This window comes from Cryptomeria japonica, chromosome 10 (assembly GCF_030272615.1).
Source record: "Cryptomeria japonica chromosome 10, Sugi_1.0, whole genome shotgun sequence".
Taxonomy (NCBI): Eukaryota; Viridiplantae; Streptophyta; class Pinopsida; order Cupressales; family Cupressaceae; genus Cryptomeria; species Cryptomeria japonica.
The window spans coordinates 191,223,954-191,237,966 of record NC_081414.1 but is presented as its reverse complement, the minus strand read 5'-3'; the positions used below and the strand labels follow the sequence as shown (position 1 = coordinate 191,237,966).

The 14,013-nt window shown below is 32.2% G+C and overlaps 2 protein-coding genes across 2 annotated transcripts in view; both read right to left on the bottom strand.

The window, feature by feature from the left end:
- Window positions 1-2,073, bottom strand: part of LOC131079188 (probable E3 ubiquitin-protein ligase ARI8) — a 47,842-nt gene extending 45,769 nt beyond the window's left edge. Inside the window, exon 1 of the mRNA XM_058017093.2 lies at window positions 1,598-2,073. Within this exon, the coding sequence (XP_057873076.2) occupies window positions 1,598-2,073 (476 nt within the window). The remainder of the gene's footprint in view (window positions 1-1,597) is intronic.
- A 4,575-nt stretch (window positions 2,074-6,648) lies between these two features.
- Window positions 6,649-7,674, bottom strand: LOC131079189 (probable E3 ubiquitin-protein ligase ARI8). The gene has a single exon (XM_058017094.2). The coding sequence runs from the start codon at window positions 7,672-7,674 to the stop codon at window positions 6,649-6,651; it is 1,026 nt and encodes a 341-aa protein (XP_057873077.2).
- Window positions 7,675-14,013: the final 6,339 nt, after the last annotated feature.

Genomic DNA, 14,013 nt, shown 5'->3' with positions numbered 1-14,013 from the left:
TAAACCTAAAAAAAGAATAATTGTTGATGTATTACCCTTAAGATTTCTTAATACTTACAAATCAATTTTTTTTTCTTTCTTCTTAGCCCTGAATTCCCTTTTATAACACAAGGGAGAAAAACAAGCTTCAGGCCAGAGAAGAAACATGTCAAAATCCTATTGTACTACCATTTGTACTAAGGCTCTTGTCCTTGATTTTCTGTGTGCAATCTTCTTTGATGAATTAAATGAAGGTGGCTGAGAAGGCATAATCTTGGGAGTTGGGGCTATGGATCTGCAAAAAGTGTCCTTACACTGGTACTTTTATATCTTATCTTATCAGGGTCAAAAAGTGCAGCTTGGCGCTTGGTGGCAAGTATCTTGGAGACCAGTTCTTGATGACTAAATGTTCTTTATCAATCTCCCAAAATGGACAAACTGTGCAAAACTTTTAGGAGAAACAAAAATGGGAAGACTTATACTATTTTTCCTCTTCGATCTGGTCCTCTTCCAAAGAAAAGTACTTTTTATATGATGTGTCTATTTCATCAACTGGAGAAGCAAAATCCCTTAGGCCTTGCAACTTACTCATTGCCTCTTGTGTTATATGGGTTGGCATAGTTGCGGCTTCCAAAGTAAATCTATGATACATCAAATCAGCATCCATGATTTTATCATTGATATTATGATATGTATCATTTTGGGCAAGATCTGTAGCCAATGAATTCAAAACTACATTGATGGCATCTTGGAATCCTTGCTTCCATACATACATGTCTTTTATTTGTCCTTCCTCTATAAAAATAGTAGGAATATCCCACTTTTGTAGCCCTTGGAAGGGGTCAATCATACCCATCAATGCCTTCTTCTCCTCTTCTATGTAAGGAAACTCCTTAATCAATAAATTATAGATTCTCCAAGTTATCCCCATAATTTGGGGTGGAGAAGCCACATTCTTGACTACCAACAGGACTTCCTTTAGAATTTGTCTTTTTGGTAGCCAAGTAATCCTAATAGGTTAAAAGAATGAAAGAATTTCATCCAGATGGCTGAGAAGTTGTGATGTCAAAGAATAAGAGGTGTGCACCTCATTCAACTTTTGAATTTATTAGAACAAACAAAATGTCTACTGACTATATATATCCTCTGGCCAGAGAAACAAAACTTGAGCACAAAGGCCTACTTCCTACTCACTACTTCTTCTTTATTTATTTTTGTCTACTCACTACTTACAAGTATGTAAACATTATGAACATTAAAACACAAAACAATAGAAACAAGAAAGTAGCATTTTAATTTTCAGAAAAAAAGAAAAAAAAAATTGAGAAAAGGAGTTGCATCAATAACTATCTGAGGTGCTCGGAATGATCTCGTAGGCCCTTTGATCTGTGAGGGCTTGAGAAATAACTAGGCAATCTCTACCACTGTCCACATGAGCTTCCCCTTTCGTAATCTCCTCTACCAACCTCATTTCATTTGGGATCCATAGCTCACCTCTACCCAAACCTCAGTCATTACCTTCCGCAACAACCCCATTTTCATCCACCCTAATATCTCTCCTATCCTATAGACCTTCCTCCCTTACAAATTTCCCCAAATCACAGCCTTCCAGTCTCACCAGGCTTCCAGTGACATATAGAATGAAGGATATTTTGTGTTTCTCTTTGCACGACTTTGGTTGAATTTTTCCAACTCCATGGTCTGTAGAATGCAGAATTTCCTCGTTTCCCCTCTTACATCTTTGGACATGTAGTACTGGTGGGCTAAGGGAATATGATTGTGGTTACTGATATTGTCCAACACTGTGTCTACTTCCCCCACAAAGGAGTTCTTGAAGACTATCTTGCACACCTTCTTGGTTCTGGGCTTGCAAACTCCCATCTGGATGCACATTGCCATAAACATAGATGGGATACTCAAGTTCGCCCTATACTTGTATGATGCACGCACAAATTCTACACTCAGAATCTTCTTCATGGCATGTATAATCAAAGGATGCTTTGGTTCCAAAACCATCAAAAGACGCTTCTCCGAAATCTCCCCAAGAAATGTCATTTGTTGCTTGGTAGATTCCAACAAAACTAGGGTGTCCATATCTACAACTATCAAATTGCTCAAACAAAGGGAATTATGTGTGTTAGAGTAAAGTAATTAATTAACTTTACTCTCCTCTTAAGATTTCTCTTTATGCATACATTAGTCATTTAATAATTAATATTTAATTATTAAATGCACACACCTTAGGGTTAGGTTTTCCTTTTGGTGTTGATCTCCTTTATAAGGATTGATCTCTTGTATTTTTCAAATTCTTGATTCATTTTTCTCTGATAATAAATCTTTTCTCTTTGTCAGAGCCAAAATTCTTGTATTCGTTCTCTCTCTTTCTCTGTGACAGGTTTCTTGCATGTAGGTTTCTTTGGGTTCTGTGGATTTGCATTTCTCAAATCCTACAATGTGGTGATAATTCCTTCATTCTTGCTAAATATATAACTCTTGAAGCCAAAAAAGACTACGAACCGAATTGATTGCCTTTCATTATGAGAAGTTACCCCATACCGTACCCGAATTAAATCTTGAATGCGGCCTTTCTTTATTATTATTCCTTCTTGTGAGGTCGAAGCTTGTGTTTTTGAGCAACAAGTACAAGTCACAGTATCATTTTTTGGGAGGTGTCTCGGATGAATCATTTGTCACATCCAAACGTGCCACCTTCCTTGGAACTTGTCCCTCCGAGTACTTCCCAATCCTCGTGATAAGTGTCTCCCCTTCAAGATGAATCTTCTTGACCCCCAACCTCCTTGCTAGCTCAACAGCTTTTAAGGTTGCTCGAAATTCAGCAATGTTTTTAGTGGTTTCACCAATATACTCAGCCAATATCCCAATTGTGTGACCTTGTTCATCCCTGGCTATGCAAGCAAAACTTGTTCACTCTTTTTAGACTAATGATCCCATGGTTTTGCTGGAAATGATTTTTGTTGTAAACCTCTAAATGGCATTACATTGGAGATCTTCGGGCCCATCATACATACATGGTGGAATGCCCAAAATCAAGATTTAAAAGATGAGCTCATTAACTGTTTAGTTGTGTTGTTCGATAATAACAAATTCAACCAAACCAAGGTCCTTAAGAAAGTTGGTACCTATCTAAAGTATGTGATGGACCAATATAGGTCACATTTAGGGAACAACAAAAAGTACGAGCATCCCCCATGATTTCAAAGAGAGATTGGAAGGACCTCATGTCAGATGGAAAAGAGAAGGTTGAAAATAAAAAATAAAAGACACCACCAAGCCAAGGAAGGTATGTGATACTATCAACAATGTATTTATATGTTGATTACTCTTTCTTTTTACATAATCTAATGTATTTCAAACTTTTCATAGGTTGCCCGACACATCGAAGGCCACAAAAGCAAGACCAAAAAAACACGGGCATCACAAACTTGGCACTAGTGGTTATATGAAATTAGCCACATGAATTGTAAGTATCAATAAATGAAATATTGCATCCAAATAATAAATTACAAACAATTTTGGTTTTATCACACCATAGAAGCAAAATTCATGATCTTATGAAAAAATGCAGGGCTCTGAATTCAACAAAGTGCCCATAGAAGAGGACCTGGAGATTTCCTTCCAGCAAGGCTATGGATTCGTGGTTGAACGCCTAATACTCTTGACTAGGCAAACACAAGCTTCCACTACATCTGAGACATAGGTAAATAAACTCAATGAAGTTTATTTAAAATTGAACACTTGTGCAATCTATTCAATATTAATCTTCACCATAAAGTAATTATGTGCCTATTTGTTTTAAACAGGCAAGCAATGATAATAGTATTGCACATGACATTGGAATGTAACCTGGTGAGGGTGGAGCACAATCTGCAGATGAAAGTCATGGTGTGCATCTTGGTATTGGATGTATTCATGTGCTATACAAAACATAGTATGGATTAATACAATTAAACATCTTTAATTGCAATTGGTGTATTAATTCATGTAACATTTCATGTTTCAACTTTAGAGTATGTAGAGCGTGATTAATATGTTGAGCATGATTAGGCTAGACAAGATCAGGAACATGATGTGGCCCCATCAAGTAAAGAGGACCACTCTAATGTTCTTTTAAACATATTTAACTGCAATTGGTGTATTAATTAATGTAACCTTTCATATTTCAACTTTAGAGCATGTAGAGCATGATCAACATGTTGAGAATGATCAAACTAGACAAGATTCGGAACATGATATGGACAACGTGACAATTAAAGTTCAAGCTCTTCTTGATGATATTGAAAATGGAGAGTTATTGCCAGTGTATAAGTGGTTAACTAATTCAAAAACGATTTGAAGTTGTATTTGGCAATTTTCTTAAAACTATTTACATATTGTAAATATGAATAAATTCTATTTTGGCACTATTTTATAGATGTTGTCGGAGAATTATTATTTTTGCATAAATAGTTAACTGAGACTAATTAACAAAATGGACAGTCGGTGATGTATGCATTTTGTTCATCTATGTTACTCCTTACATTCTAGAATTCCTTTCAAATACTTTTAATGATTTATTCAACCATTTATTTTTAAACTCGTTACTAACAAACTCTTTATTATTATTTATTGTTATTAGATATTTTCATAATTTGATATCTCTCGGCTTATCTTACTTATATTTTTTAAAATATAGGTATGCTAGTAATACTAATTTTTGGAAGACATTAAAAGACTTTGTTGATTATAAAAGTATATGAATTTAAATGTAAAAAAATGCAGAGAATGGAAACAATTTTTGCAACACATATTGTTATGTAGTAGTGAATTCAAAGAATCAACTTACCCTCAACCCTATATTTGTTAGTATATGAAGCTAAGAAAATGCTATAAATAAAATAATAATTTTTACTATTAGCATATATCAATTTGGATGGACTTGTAGATCTCTTCCCTTTTAAAACACACAAAACAATATTGGGTAGATAATCGACATCTTTCATTTCCATAGTGAGTAATTTCTCTCCATAGAAACTAGGTTAGAGTACATAAATAAATCCAACATATGGACAACTATCTCTATTATGAACTAGTTTGGTTTGTGACCGTTCCCCTCCCTAATCTTGTCTAATTATTTTGAAGAGACCCAGGTTCGTAACTAAACTATACTTCATTCAACCCATTGGCTACCTTCGTTGATGAAACTTTTCAACAAAAGCACTAAAACAATTGCTAAATTTGGTACCATGCATGTGGAATGAAGAGTGGTGGCAATAACCTCTCTATACTTGAATGAAACATTATTTTTAGAATTTTTAGAAGGCTTGATGTTAGAAAGAAGGTGTTACATTTAGAATTTTTACATGGTAGGGCAACTCATTTGTTATAAAGTTAGTTTTAGAAGATGACTCAAAGTATCTAGGTGATAGGTAAGGTGATGACATTTTTTAGTAATTTAGGATTTTGGGTTTATTTTACAACTTTAGAATATTTGTCAAAATGATCAAATTTTTATTAAAATTATAAACTATGTTGTCAAGTTTAAATGTCAAAATTATAAGTTTTTTTGGGATAATTCTAAATAATCAATAATATATAATATATAATAAATATTAAAATTGTTATTTAAATTTAATTTTAATTAATAATTTAATACTATTTACAATCAAAATTTATATTTTTAATAATTATTGATTGTGCAAAAGTCTTTAAAACAAAAAAATTAATTAATATAAAATATAAATTATACTTATTATTATAAAATATTATAAAAAATAATTAGTTTTTTAGTTTTCAATTTAAATTTTTAAAAGATAAAATTTATTAAAAAATAATTATTCATAAATTATTCTTGATTTTTAATTAATAATTTAATTTGCTTAAAAATATTTTTTTATTTTTAATAATTATTGGCTTCCTAAGTGTCTTTAAAACAATTAAAATTATTTCTTACAAAATATAAATTATAATTTATGATTAATTTTATTTTTTAAATTAAAATTGAAAAATGAATTTAATTATTTTTATAATAGTAATACTAATAATTATGTCGAGAGACATCTACAATGACATACAAACATGCGTAAACTAAAAATTGATAGATGATAGGTAAACTCTCTTGAATATGCCAGATAGTATATATTCCATCAGGGATGCCCCACATATTTTATGGATTTTACTAATACAAATTAAATAAAAAAAATTGTTGAATAAAAACTGCTATCAATTTGAATTATTATAGGTATTAATATACAATCTTGAAAACTCTTGGCAATTTTTAAAAAGATCTCTTCAAATTTTGTAAACCCTTGATATTAGCTACCTGCTCATGATAATGATTGTTAACAGAATGTTTACATCTTATTCATTTCCTTGGCTTTCAGTTGAAATGCATCACTAGGAGGATTTTGCAAGAAATATGCCCAATGTCAATCTACGTAATTTAATGTCAGACCTTTAATTTAATTTATTAAATGTTTTGGCAGACTTCTCGTTTACAAATTCATTTCCAAATTACTTGCCTTTCACAGTTTGCAATTTATTTTGATCGTATTTCTACACCATTAATATTATTGAAATCAGATGAAACTCAAATCAAGTCATGCTCACTGCTCCTATCCATGAAGTGAATGGTCATATATTTCCATTTCATTCTCTCTCTACTACATCATCTTAACTATCATAATACCAATCACAGGCATAATGAGCATCATGGTCGAACCAATTGCCAAGGCAGAACCAGCAAAACTCAAAGCAACATGGAAATACACAAGTCATATGCCTGTAACCTCCACCTTTCTCAATGGCAGAATTACACTTGGGGCAACGCTTTGTGTTAACCAACTTCCAGTTTTCTGTTTTCCCAAAATCATTGTTCTCCAACATACTCTTTTTTGCAATCTCACAATCTACTGGACCATGAGCTTCCTCTAAACAGTTCCAACAAAACTCATAACAGCATTCACAAGTAACCTCATATGACCCTGACCCACTTCCATGATGCCCTGACCCACTTCCATGATTACCCACTTCAACGGCATACTCACAACCAGGGGCTGGACACCATTTGATTGTTTTCTTGCTTTCAACATACGACATAACAAGGTACTGTCTGTACATTTTTAGATAACGTTCCTCACAAGAAACCAATAAAGAAAGCACCATTTCTTGACCTAGAGAACATTTACAAAATGGTTCAAGGCATTTCAGTCTGAGACATCGTGCTCCTGCTTGATCTATTATTTCTTGAATCCAGTTTAGCCAACACCCAATACAAAAATAATGCCCACAAGTGCCTCCTCTCATTCCATTGATGCTAAAACTATCACCGCAAACACCACATTCCATCACTGAATTTGGATCAACCTCTGAAACCCTAGTTTTGAATAGCCCTAAATCTCTTCTTATGTCCTCCTCCTTCACAAGCCACTCATCAATCACCCTCTGGAAATCCCACCCAGAGTGAAGCAAAAGAATAACAGCCTCATCTCTAGAGATGGATAGGATGGAGCAAACACTTGCCATTCCCTCTTCTTGGCGCTGGCATATATCTTCCTCCTTCACAACAGTATATATGTTTATCTTCTTCTCATGATGCTCCTGCTCAAAGAAATCAGTTACCTGGTTTTCATCTTCAAGTTCACCACTATCACAAAAATATTTATCAGAAGTATATTCTTTATCGTCTTTGCCATCCATATTTTCAATCACCAGCGCAAACTCACCCACACTAAAAAAACAGAGAAAAAATACATTTATTGAAGCAAGATCTCACTAAATTTATAGACCATTTTTTTTTAAAAAATTATATGGACGACATGTATTTCTAAAGATAGAATTAGCTATTTTTTTAGTTCGCCTAATAATAGCTTCAGGTCACGGCTTATAGTAAAGATAAAATAAGACAAAACGTATTTTTAATAAATATTAATAAAAAAAAATTAGGTAAAAAGCTAAGAATTTTAGTGTAAATAGAAGTTACAGCAATAAAAAGAGTGAGTTAACACAGCCACATAAGTACAGTCAAAATTATAAATTTTGGGAGCATCTTTTCTAATTATACTAGTATTTAGTATATCTTAGGTAAAGAAATATTAATATAAAATAACTATATAATTTTAAAATGAATGTTATTAATATAAATTAGTATGTTTATTTTTAAAAGAGTTATTTAAAATATTTTTTTTTTAAAATATTTTGAAGGTGGTTATCATTTTTTAAAATTTGATTTAATTTTTTTTAATTGTGATTAATTTTTTTGGGAGTTTGTATTGTGTAGATGAGACTTGAAGTTCTTTCTAATTCATTATGAAATTCATTAAATTGACTCAAATTTTCAAAAGTGTAATCATTTTTCTTGATTATTTTGAGTTCTTAGTCAATCTATATAATTTGCATTAAATGATTTAAATGTGGAGAATTCTAATTTGAATATATCAATGCTTCTACACAACTCTTTTTTCACATAATACATCTCTTGCTTTATGGAGTAAAAGATAGGAAAACAAGACATATATATTATTTATTTTAAAAAAAAAAAAAACTAAGAAAAATCTTTTATATAAATAAAAATAAAATAAATAATGTACATAAAATAAAAATTAATAAAATTATCTTTAAAAGATTTTATAAAATCTATATATAACACAAATTTATTAATTTCAAACCTAAAAAATAACTTTTCATGTATTTAGTGTATCTCTAAGTAAAAAAAATTATATAAATAAAAATAAAATAAATAATATACATAAAATAAAAATTAATAAAATTATCTCTAAAGGATTTTATAAAATCTATATATAGCACAAATTTATTAACTTCAAACCTAAAAAATAATTTTCATGTATTTAGTGTATCTCTATTAATTTTATTTTACATATATTGTTTAATTTTAATTCTATTATATTATTTTTATTTGAAAAAGTATTTCTATATAAATTTAAATTTTACTTCTTAAAAAATTATAAATTGTTATTTCAATAAAAAATTATACAAAGGAGTAGGGTATGGATATGTAGCCTTATCGACTTTGACGCATAAATGATTAAAAAATAAAAAATAAATTATTTTAAGTATATATCAACTATATTTTAAATTTTTTTTCATTAAATTTACCATTATCATTATAAAATATCTCTCAACAAAATTATAATTAAAAAATAAAATTAAATAATTAATAAAATATAACAGTTAAATATGTAAGATGCTTCAACATTCAAGAAAATTTATTAAAGTCAAAAAAAATTTAGGTGGTTCTATTTGGTGAGCAATTGATCAGGAATTGGAATAATGATTGCAGCAAAAAATTCAATTTTGGAGAGGCAAAATAATTTAAAATTCATTCTTATATTTTAAATATTTTATATCACTAGTCTTATCTAGCCTCTTATGTTAATTAATTAAAAATAATAATAATTAATTAGATTACCCATTTAGCTAATTAAGTAGTTTACCTTGGCATTTATCTATATATCGCTTTTTTTTTCCTTTTATTTAAAACTTCTATAATCTTAAACAAAATTAACTTTAAATCTTATTCATCTAATAACTAAATTAATCTTAATCATTCATCCTTAACTACCAACCACTTAAATAATTATAATTCATATCATCAATCCCTAATCAAATTAATCTTCAATCCTAGACATCAATTTAATCCTAGCTATTCATACCCAACTATCTTGTATCCAAACTCAAGTCAACTTTGAATATTATCCATTTTACTAAAATCAATATTATCCCTCTATTCACCAGATACTATTATTAATTTCCAACTCCCTCTTAGATTCAAATAGAAAATAATAATCCTTCAATTATAGTCTTTCATTTCAAATGAATCTCAACTCATCATTTCTCCCATCCCCACTCTATAAATCCATTACAATCCTCAACTAAAAGAGAGAAAAATCCTTATGTACATACATGTTTCCACATTGACGATTCTACAAGAGGAATTTGACATTAAAACACATCAAGAGCACATCCAATTGTAGACGTATAAAAATGACCATATTCCTAAATGAATATTTTATGTTCATTTCTCTAGTTGATTAAATCCAATTTAATTAAATTATCCACCTTCCTCTATTTAAATAAGTAAATTACTCAATTTATTTAAATTAAATTCACTATACCATTTAATGAATAAATCATTTTATTCAATTAAATCCCCCTATCCACCTTTAATTAAATTCAAATTTAATTAAATAGTTATCCCAAATTGAATAAATCTCATTTATTTAATTTCTCCAAATTGCAACCAAATTGAATAAAATAATTTCAATTAAATCCTATTATCCCCCCATCCACTTGCAAAATCCCAAACCCCTTCCTAATCCCTTCTAGACTCTTCTAATCGCTTCTAATTAGCCTAACCCCTCCTCTAAACTTTGTCACATCCCTAAGCAAAAGGGAAGTCACTTCACAAACCCTCAATGTCTTTGATAACCATTAAAGGCTTTCAACCTTCAACCACTAAATGGCTAAAAGTCTCTGATAACCATTGAAGGCTTTCAACCTTCAACCACTAAATGGCTCAAAGTCTTTGATAACCATTGAAGGCTTTCAACCTTCAACCACTTAATCCCCAAAGTCTCTAATAATGGTTAACTCAAACCCTCCCACATGGTTAAAACATTTGTTTTGACTCAACCTCTACCCAACCCAAAGATCTCATCAGGCCATTAATGCTTTGACCATGATTATCTCTTAATCATTTGCACAAAGGTTTATCCTTGGATTAAATCTTAATCCATTGGGTAAACCTAATTTAGACTTGACCCTTAGCCTTTAGATAACCATGAGGTCTTCTCAGGCCTTTAATGCCTCTAACCTCTTCTCTCAACCCAACCCTATGTTGACACTTGTCACCATTTCATTGGTGCCAATTGTGCACATGGATCCCCAACTTTCAAATTTGACCCTTGATTAAACCTTTCAATCTTGACCATCCATTGCCCTGTTTGTGCTATAAATAGAGCTCTCATTCCTCCATTCTTAACAATCATCTTTCAAATTTGAAGCATTACACTTATGCTCAAATTCTTTCAAGCTTTCTCATTTATATATGCTCATCATTTAGCCTCTTTTAGATCAGGAATTAGACTAAATATGCATGTTTAGATTACTTTCTTTATCATTTTAGTTCAATCGTAGACTAAATATAGTATGCTAGGATAGTATTCATACTAATCTTGTCATCTTATCATTTAGTTTATTGCATTTTAGAATCATACCTAGCCTATAACGCATCTCATAATAAAATCTATCAGAGCATCCCTCGTTCTTGCATTTGCCATTCCTAAACCATTTTGCTCAGAGATCTGAGAGCAAAAACATTGGTTTGAGGGACATTGTGAGATAGAGAACCATGGGACCCTCCTTAGGAAGCTGAGTAATACGTTATTACTCCATAGCTTGCACCAAGAAGTCCTCTGTGTGTGTGTGGACTAGTATTCTAACATATTTTCACATATTGAATTCTATCAAACCACTTTTCCCGCATACATTTTTGGCGCCCACCGTGGGGCTAGACCCCATATCTCAAATCGGTTTTTGAATTTAACCACTTTTGTAGGTCCGCGGAAAAAATGAATTAGCGCGTTAAGTTGACTGTTTAGCTCATCCGGTTAACAGTCTAGCGCATCCCGCTTACTGTTTGGCGCGTGGGGTCTATACTCTAGCGCGTGAAGTCCTTTCTTTAGCGCATGACTTCCACTAATCTTTTCCTGTAGGTATCAACGCAGGAGAAAAATAGAGTAGCGTATCCGGTTAACAGTCTAGCGCATCCCGCTTACTGTTTAGCGCGTGGGGTCCATACTCTAGCGTGTGAAGTCCTTTATTTAGCGCATGACTTCCACTAATATTTTCCTGTAGGTCTCGACGCGGGAGAAAAATAGAATAGCGCATCCGTAAAATAGCTTAGCGCATTGGGGGCACATAATAGCGCGTAGGTGCTTTTTCTTAGTGCATCCGTGCAATGGTTTAGCGCATAGAGTTGGCAGAGCCAAAAATTTATGACAGAGTCAAAAATTAGGCTTGTGGGAGGCATAATATATATGGAATATAACATTTAAGTATAAGTTCTTTCTTATACTTTAAGTTATATTCCATATATATTGTCAGGATGTTTGAGAGGGGTTTCGGACCTCTAGGAGTTATAATGCAAAATCTAGTTTTTGGAAGATCCTCCAAAATTCAGACTTAGACAAATTTCAGGGCATTTCAGGATCAGAATTGTAAAATTTGTAACTAAAATCAAAATTTAGGCTTGTGTAAGCCCACACTAACATTTGATCACCGGCTATGTGCAGGTTCTAATCTTTTTTGTGCAGGGGAAGGAGTTAGTTTAGAGGGTTTAAGTCTCTTTTTTTACTTTCTTTCAACAAAAGTTGGTTAAAAAGAATTCACTCTCATTTTTTGCAAAATTTAAAATAAACCTCATCATTTCATTTGGATGCATAAAATGAACTTCATGCCTTCCTTTTTGGTGTTTTAAAATAAAACTTCATCTTTTCTTTATTGCAAGGTAAAAAGAACAACAAACTTCATATTTGCTTTCTTGCAAGATTAGAGGAAAAACACTTCATTTTGGAAGCTGTAAAAAGAACCAACAATCTTTACTTTGGCAAAAGTTTTAAAAAGAACCTCACCATCCTTTGGTGTTTAAAAGGATTCACTTAATTTTGCAAAGTAAAAGAACCTCATCTTCATTTTGTGCAAGGCAAAGAGGGAAAGTTTTCCCCTATCGACTCTAATTTTGTTGACCAAACATCACGATTTACTTTGTTTACCAGGCTTGTTTTACAAAAGTTTAGGAAATACACACTTTGCTATGAAGGGTTAAAAAGAACATCATGCTTTTTGGAGCAACATCTCCAAATAGAAGTTAGCAAATCATTGTCTTGAAGGTTAAAAAGAACCTTGTTTGCCCTGTCTCGAAAGTGGAAGGTATATGCTCTCCCCATAACTAGGTGACCAAAAAGCCAAGCCACTCTTAAGCTTTCTGTACTTCAAGCATTTAAATCCTTTAGCAGGCCTGCCTTCCCGAGGGGTTGAAAAACTCTTAAAGCCATTCTTTGACCAGTGTGAAGGGAATGACCTAAATGGGGAACGACTTTGATGCCAAGAGTTCCAACCCACTATAATCAAAAGTGGAGGGTGACAAAAGTCCCTTTCAATGGTTACGCGCAGCGATTAGCCTTCCCCCAGTATCTTTACGATACGTAAAGCCTTTGTTCTAAAGGTTGGAAAGCCTCCTAAGGGAGTTTATCACTAACGGCCGAACAGGAAGCCTGACTACGAACCATAGCATTAGAAACTTTGAACCGAGTCAGTTGCCAAACATTGGCAATATCATAGTGCAAGGGTGGGGAAGAATCCGCCCCCAAGATTACTCACCATATATCTCCCAAGATAACTACTCAACTATGAAGCGATTCACTTTGGGTTACTTTCTGGCAAAAGGCAAAAAAACGGGCGCCCTCTAGGGGGTGACACGGCTGTTTGAGCTGACGGAGTATCGAGACTAGTGGGCTATGATATTGTCAATGACCTTTGAATAAAGAGTCTATCTGATGTGTCTTTTGTTGTAAATCAAACCAGTGATAACATCGAGGATTTGAACACATCCTTAAAAGAATATACACTCAATGTTTAGCATTAGGATGATCATTGTCTTCATGTGTGCTATGTATTCTTGTCACAAATGTTAAAATATCTTGCAAAGTATCCAACAATCAAACTCAAAAGTCAGTTCAAACAAAGAAAAATCATAAAGTGGAGAAGATTTCCAAATCCAACAAAGCATCTTTTGAGATGGTTATCAACATTTCAACTATCTTTAGGAAAGACTTTCATCCAACAAGATTAGGGGAATACCAAACCAAGTAATCAAGATTTTATCTATTTGACTTAGTAAGCTTGAGTACCCAAAAAGAAATCATCCATCAAAATCACAAGTGTTAAAAATTCCAAAAATCACAAAAAAAACAACCAAGTCAAAATATATCAGGGCAGTTTAGCGCATAAGAGCAACAT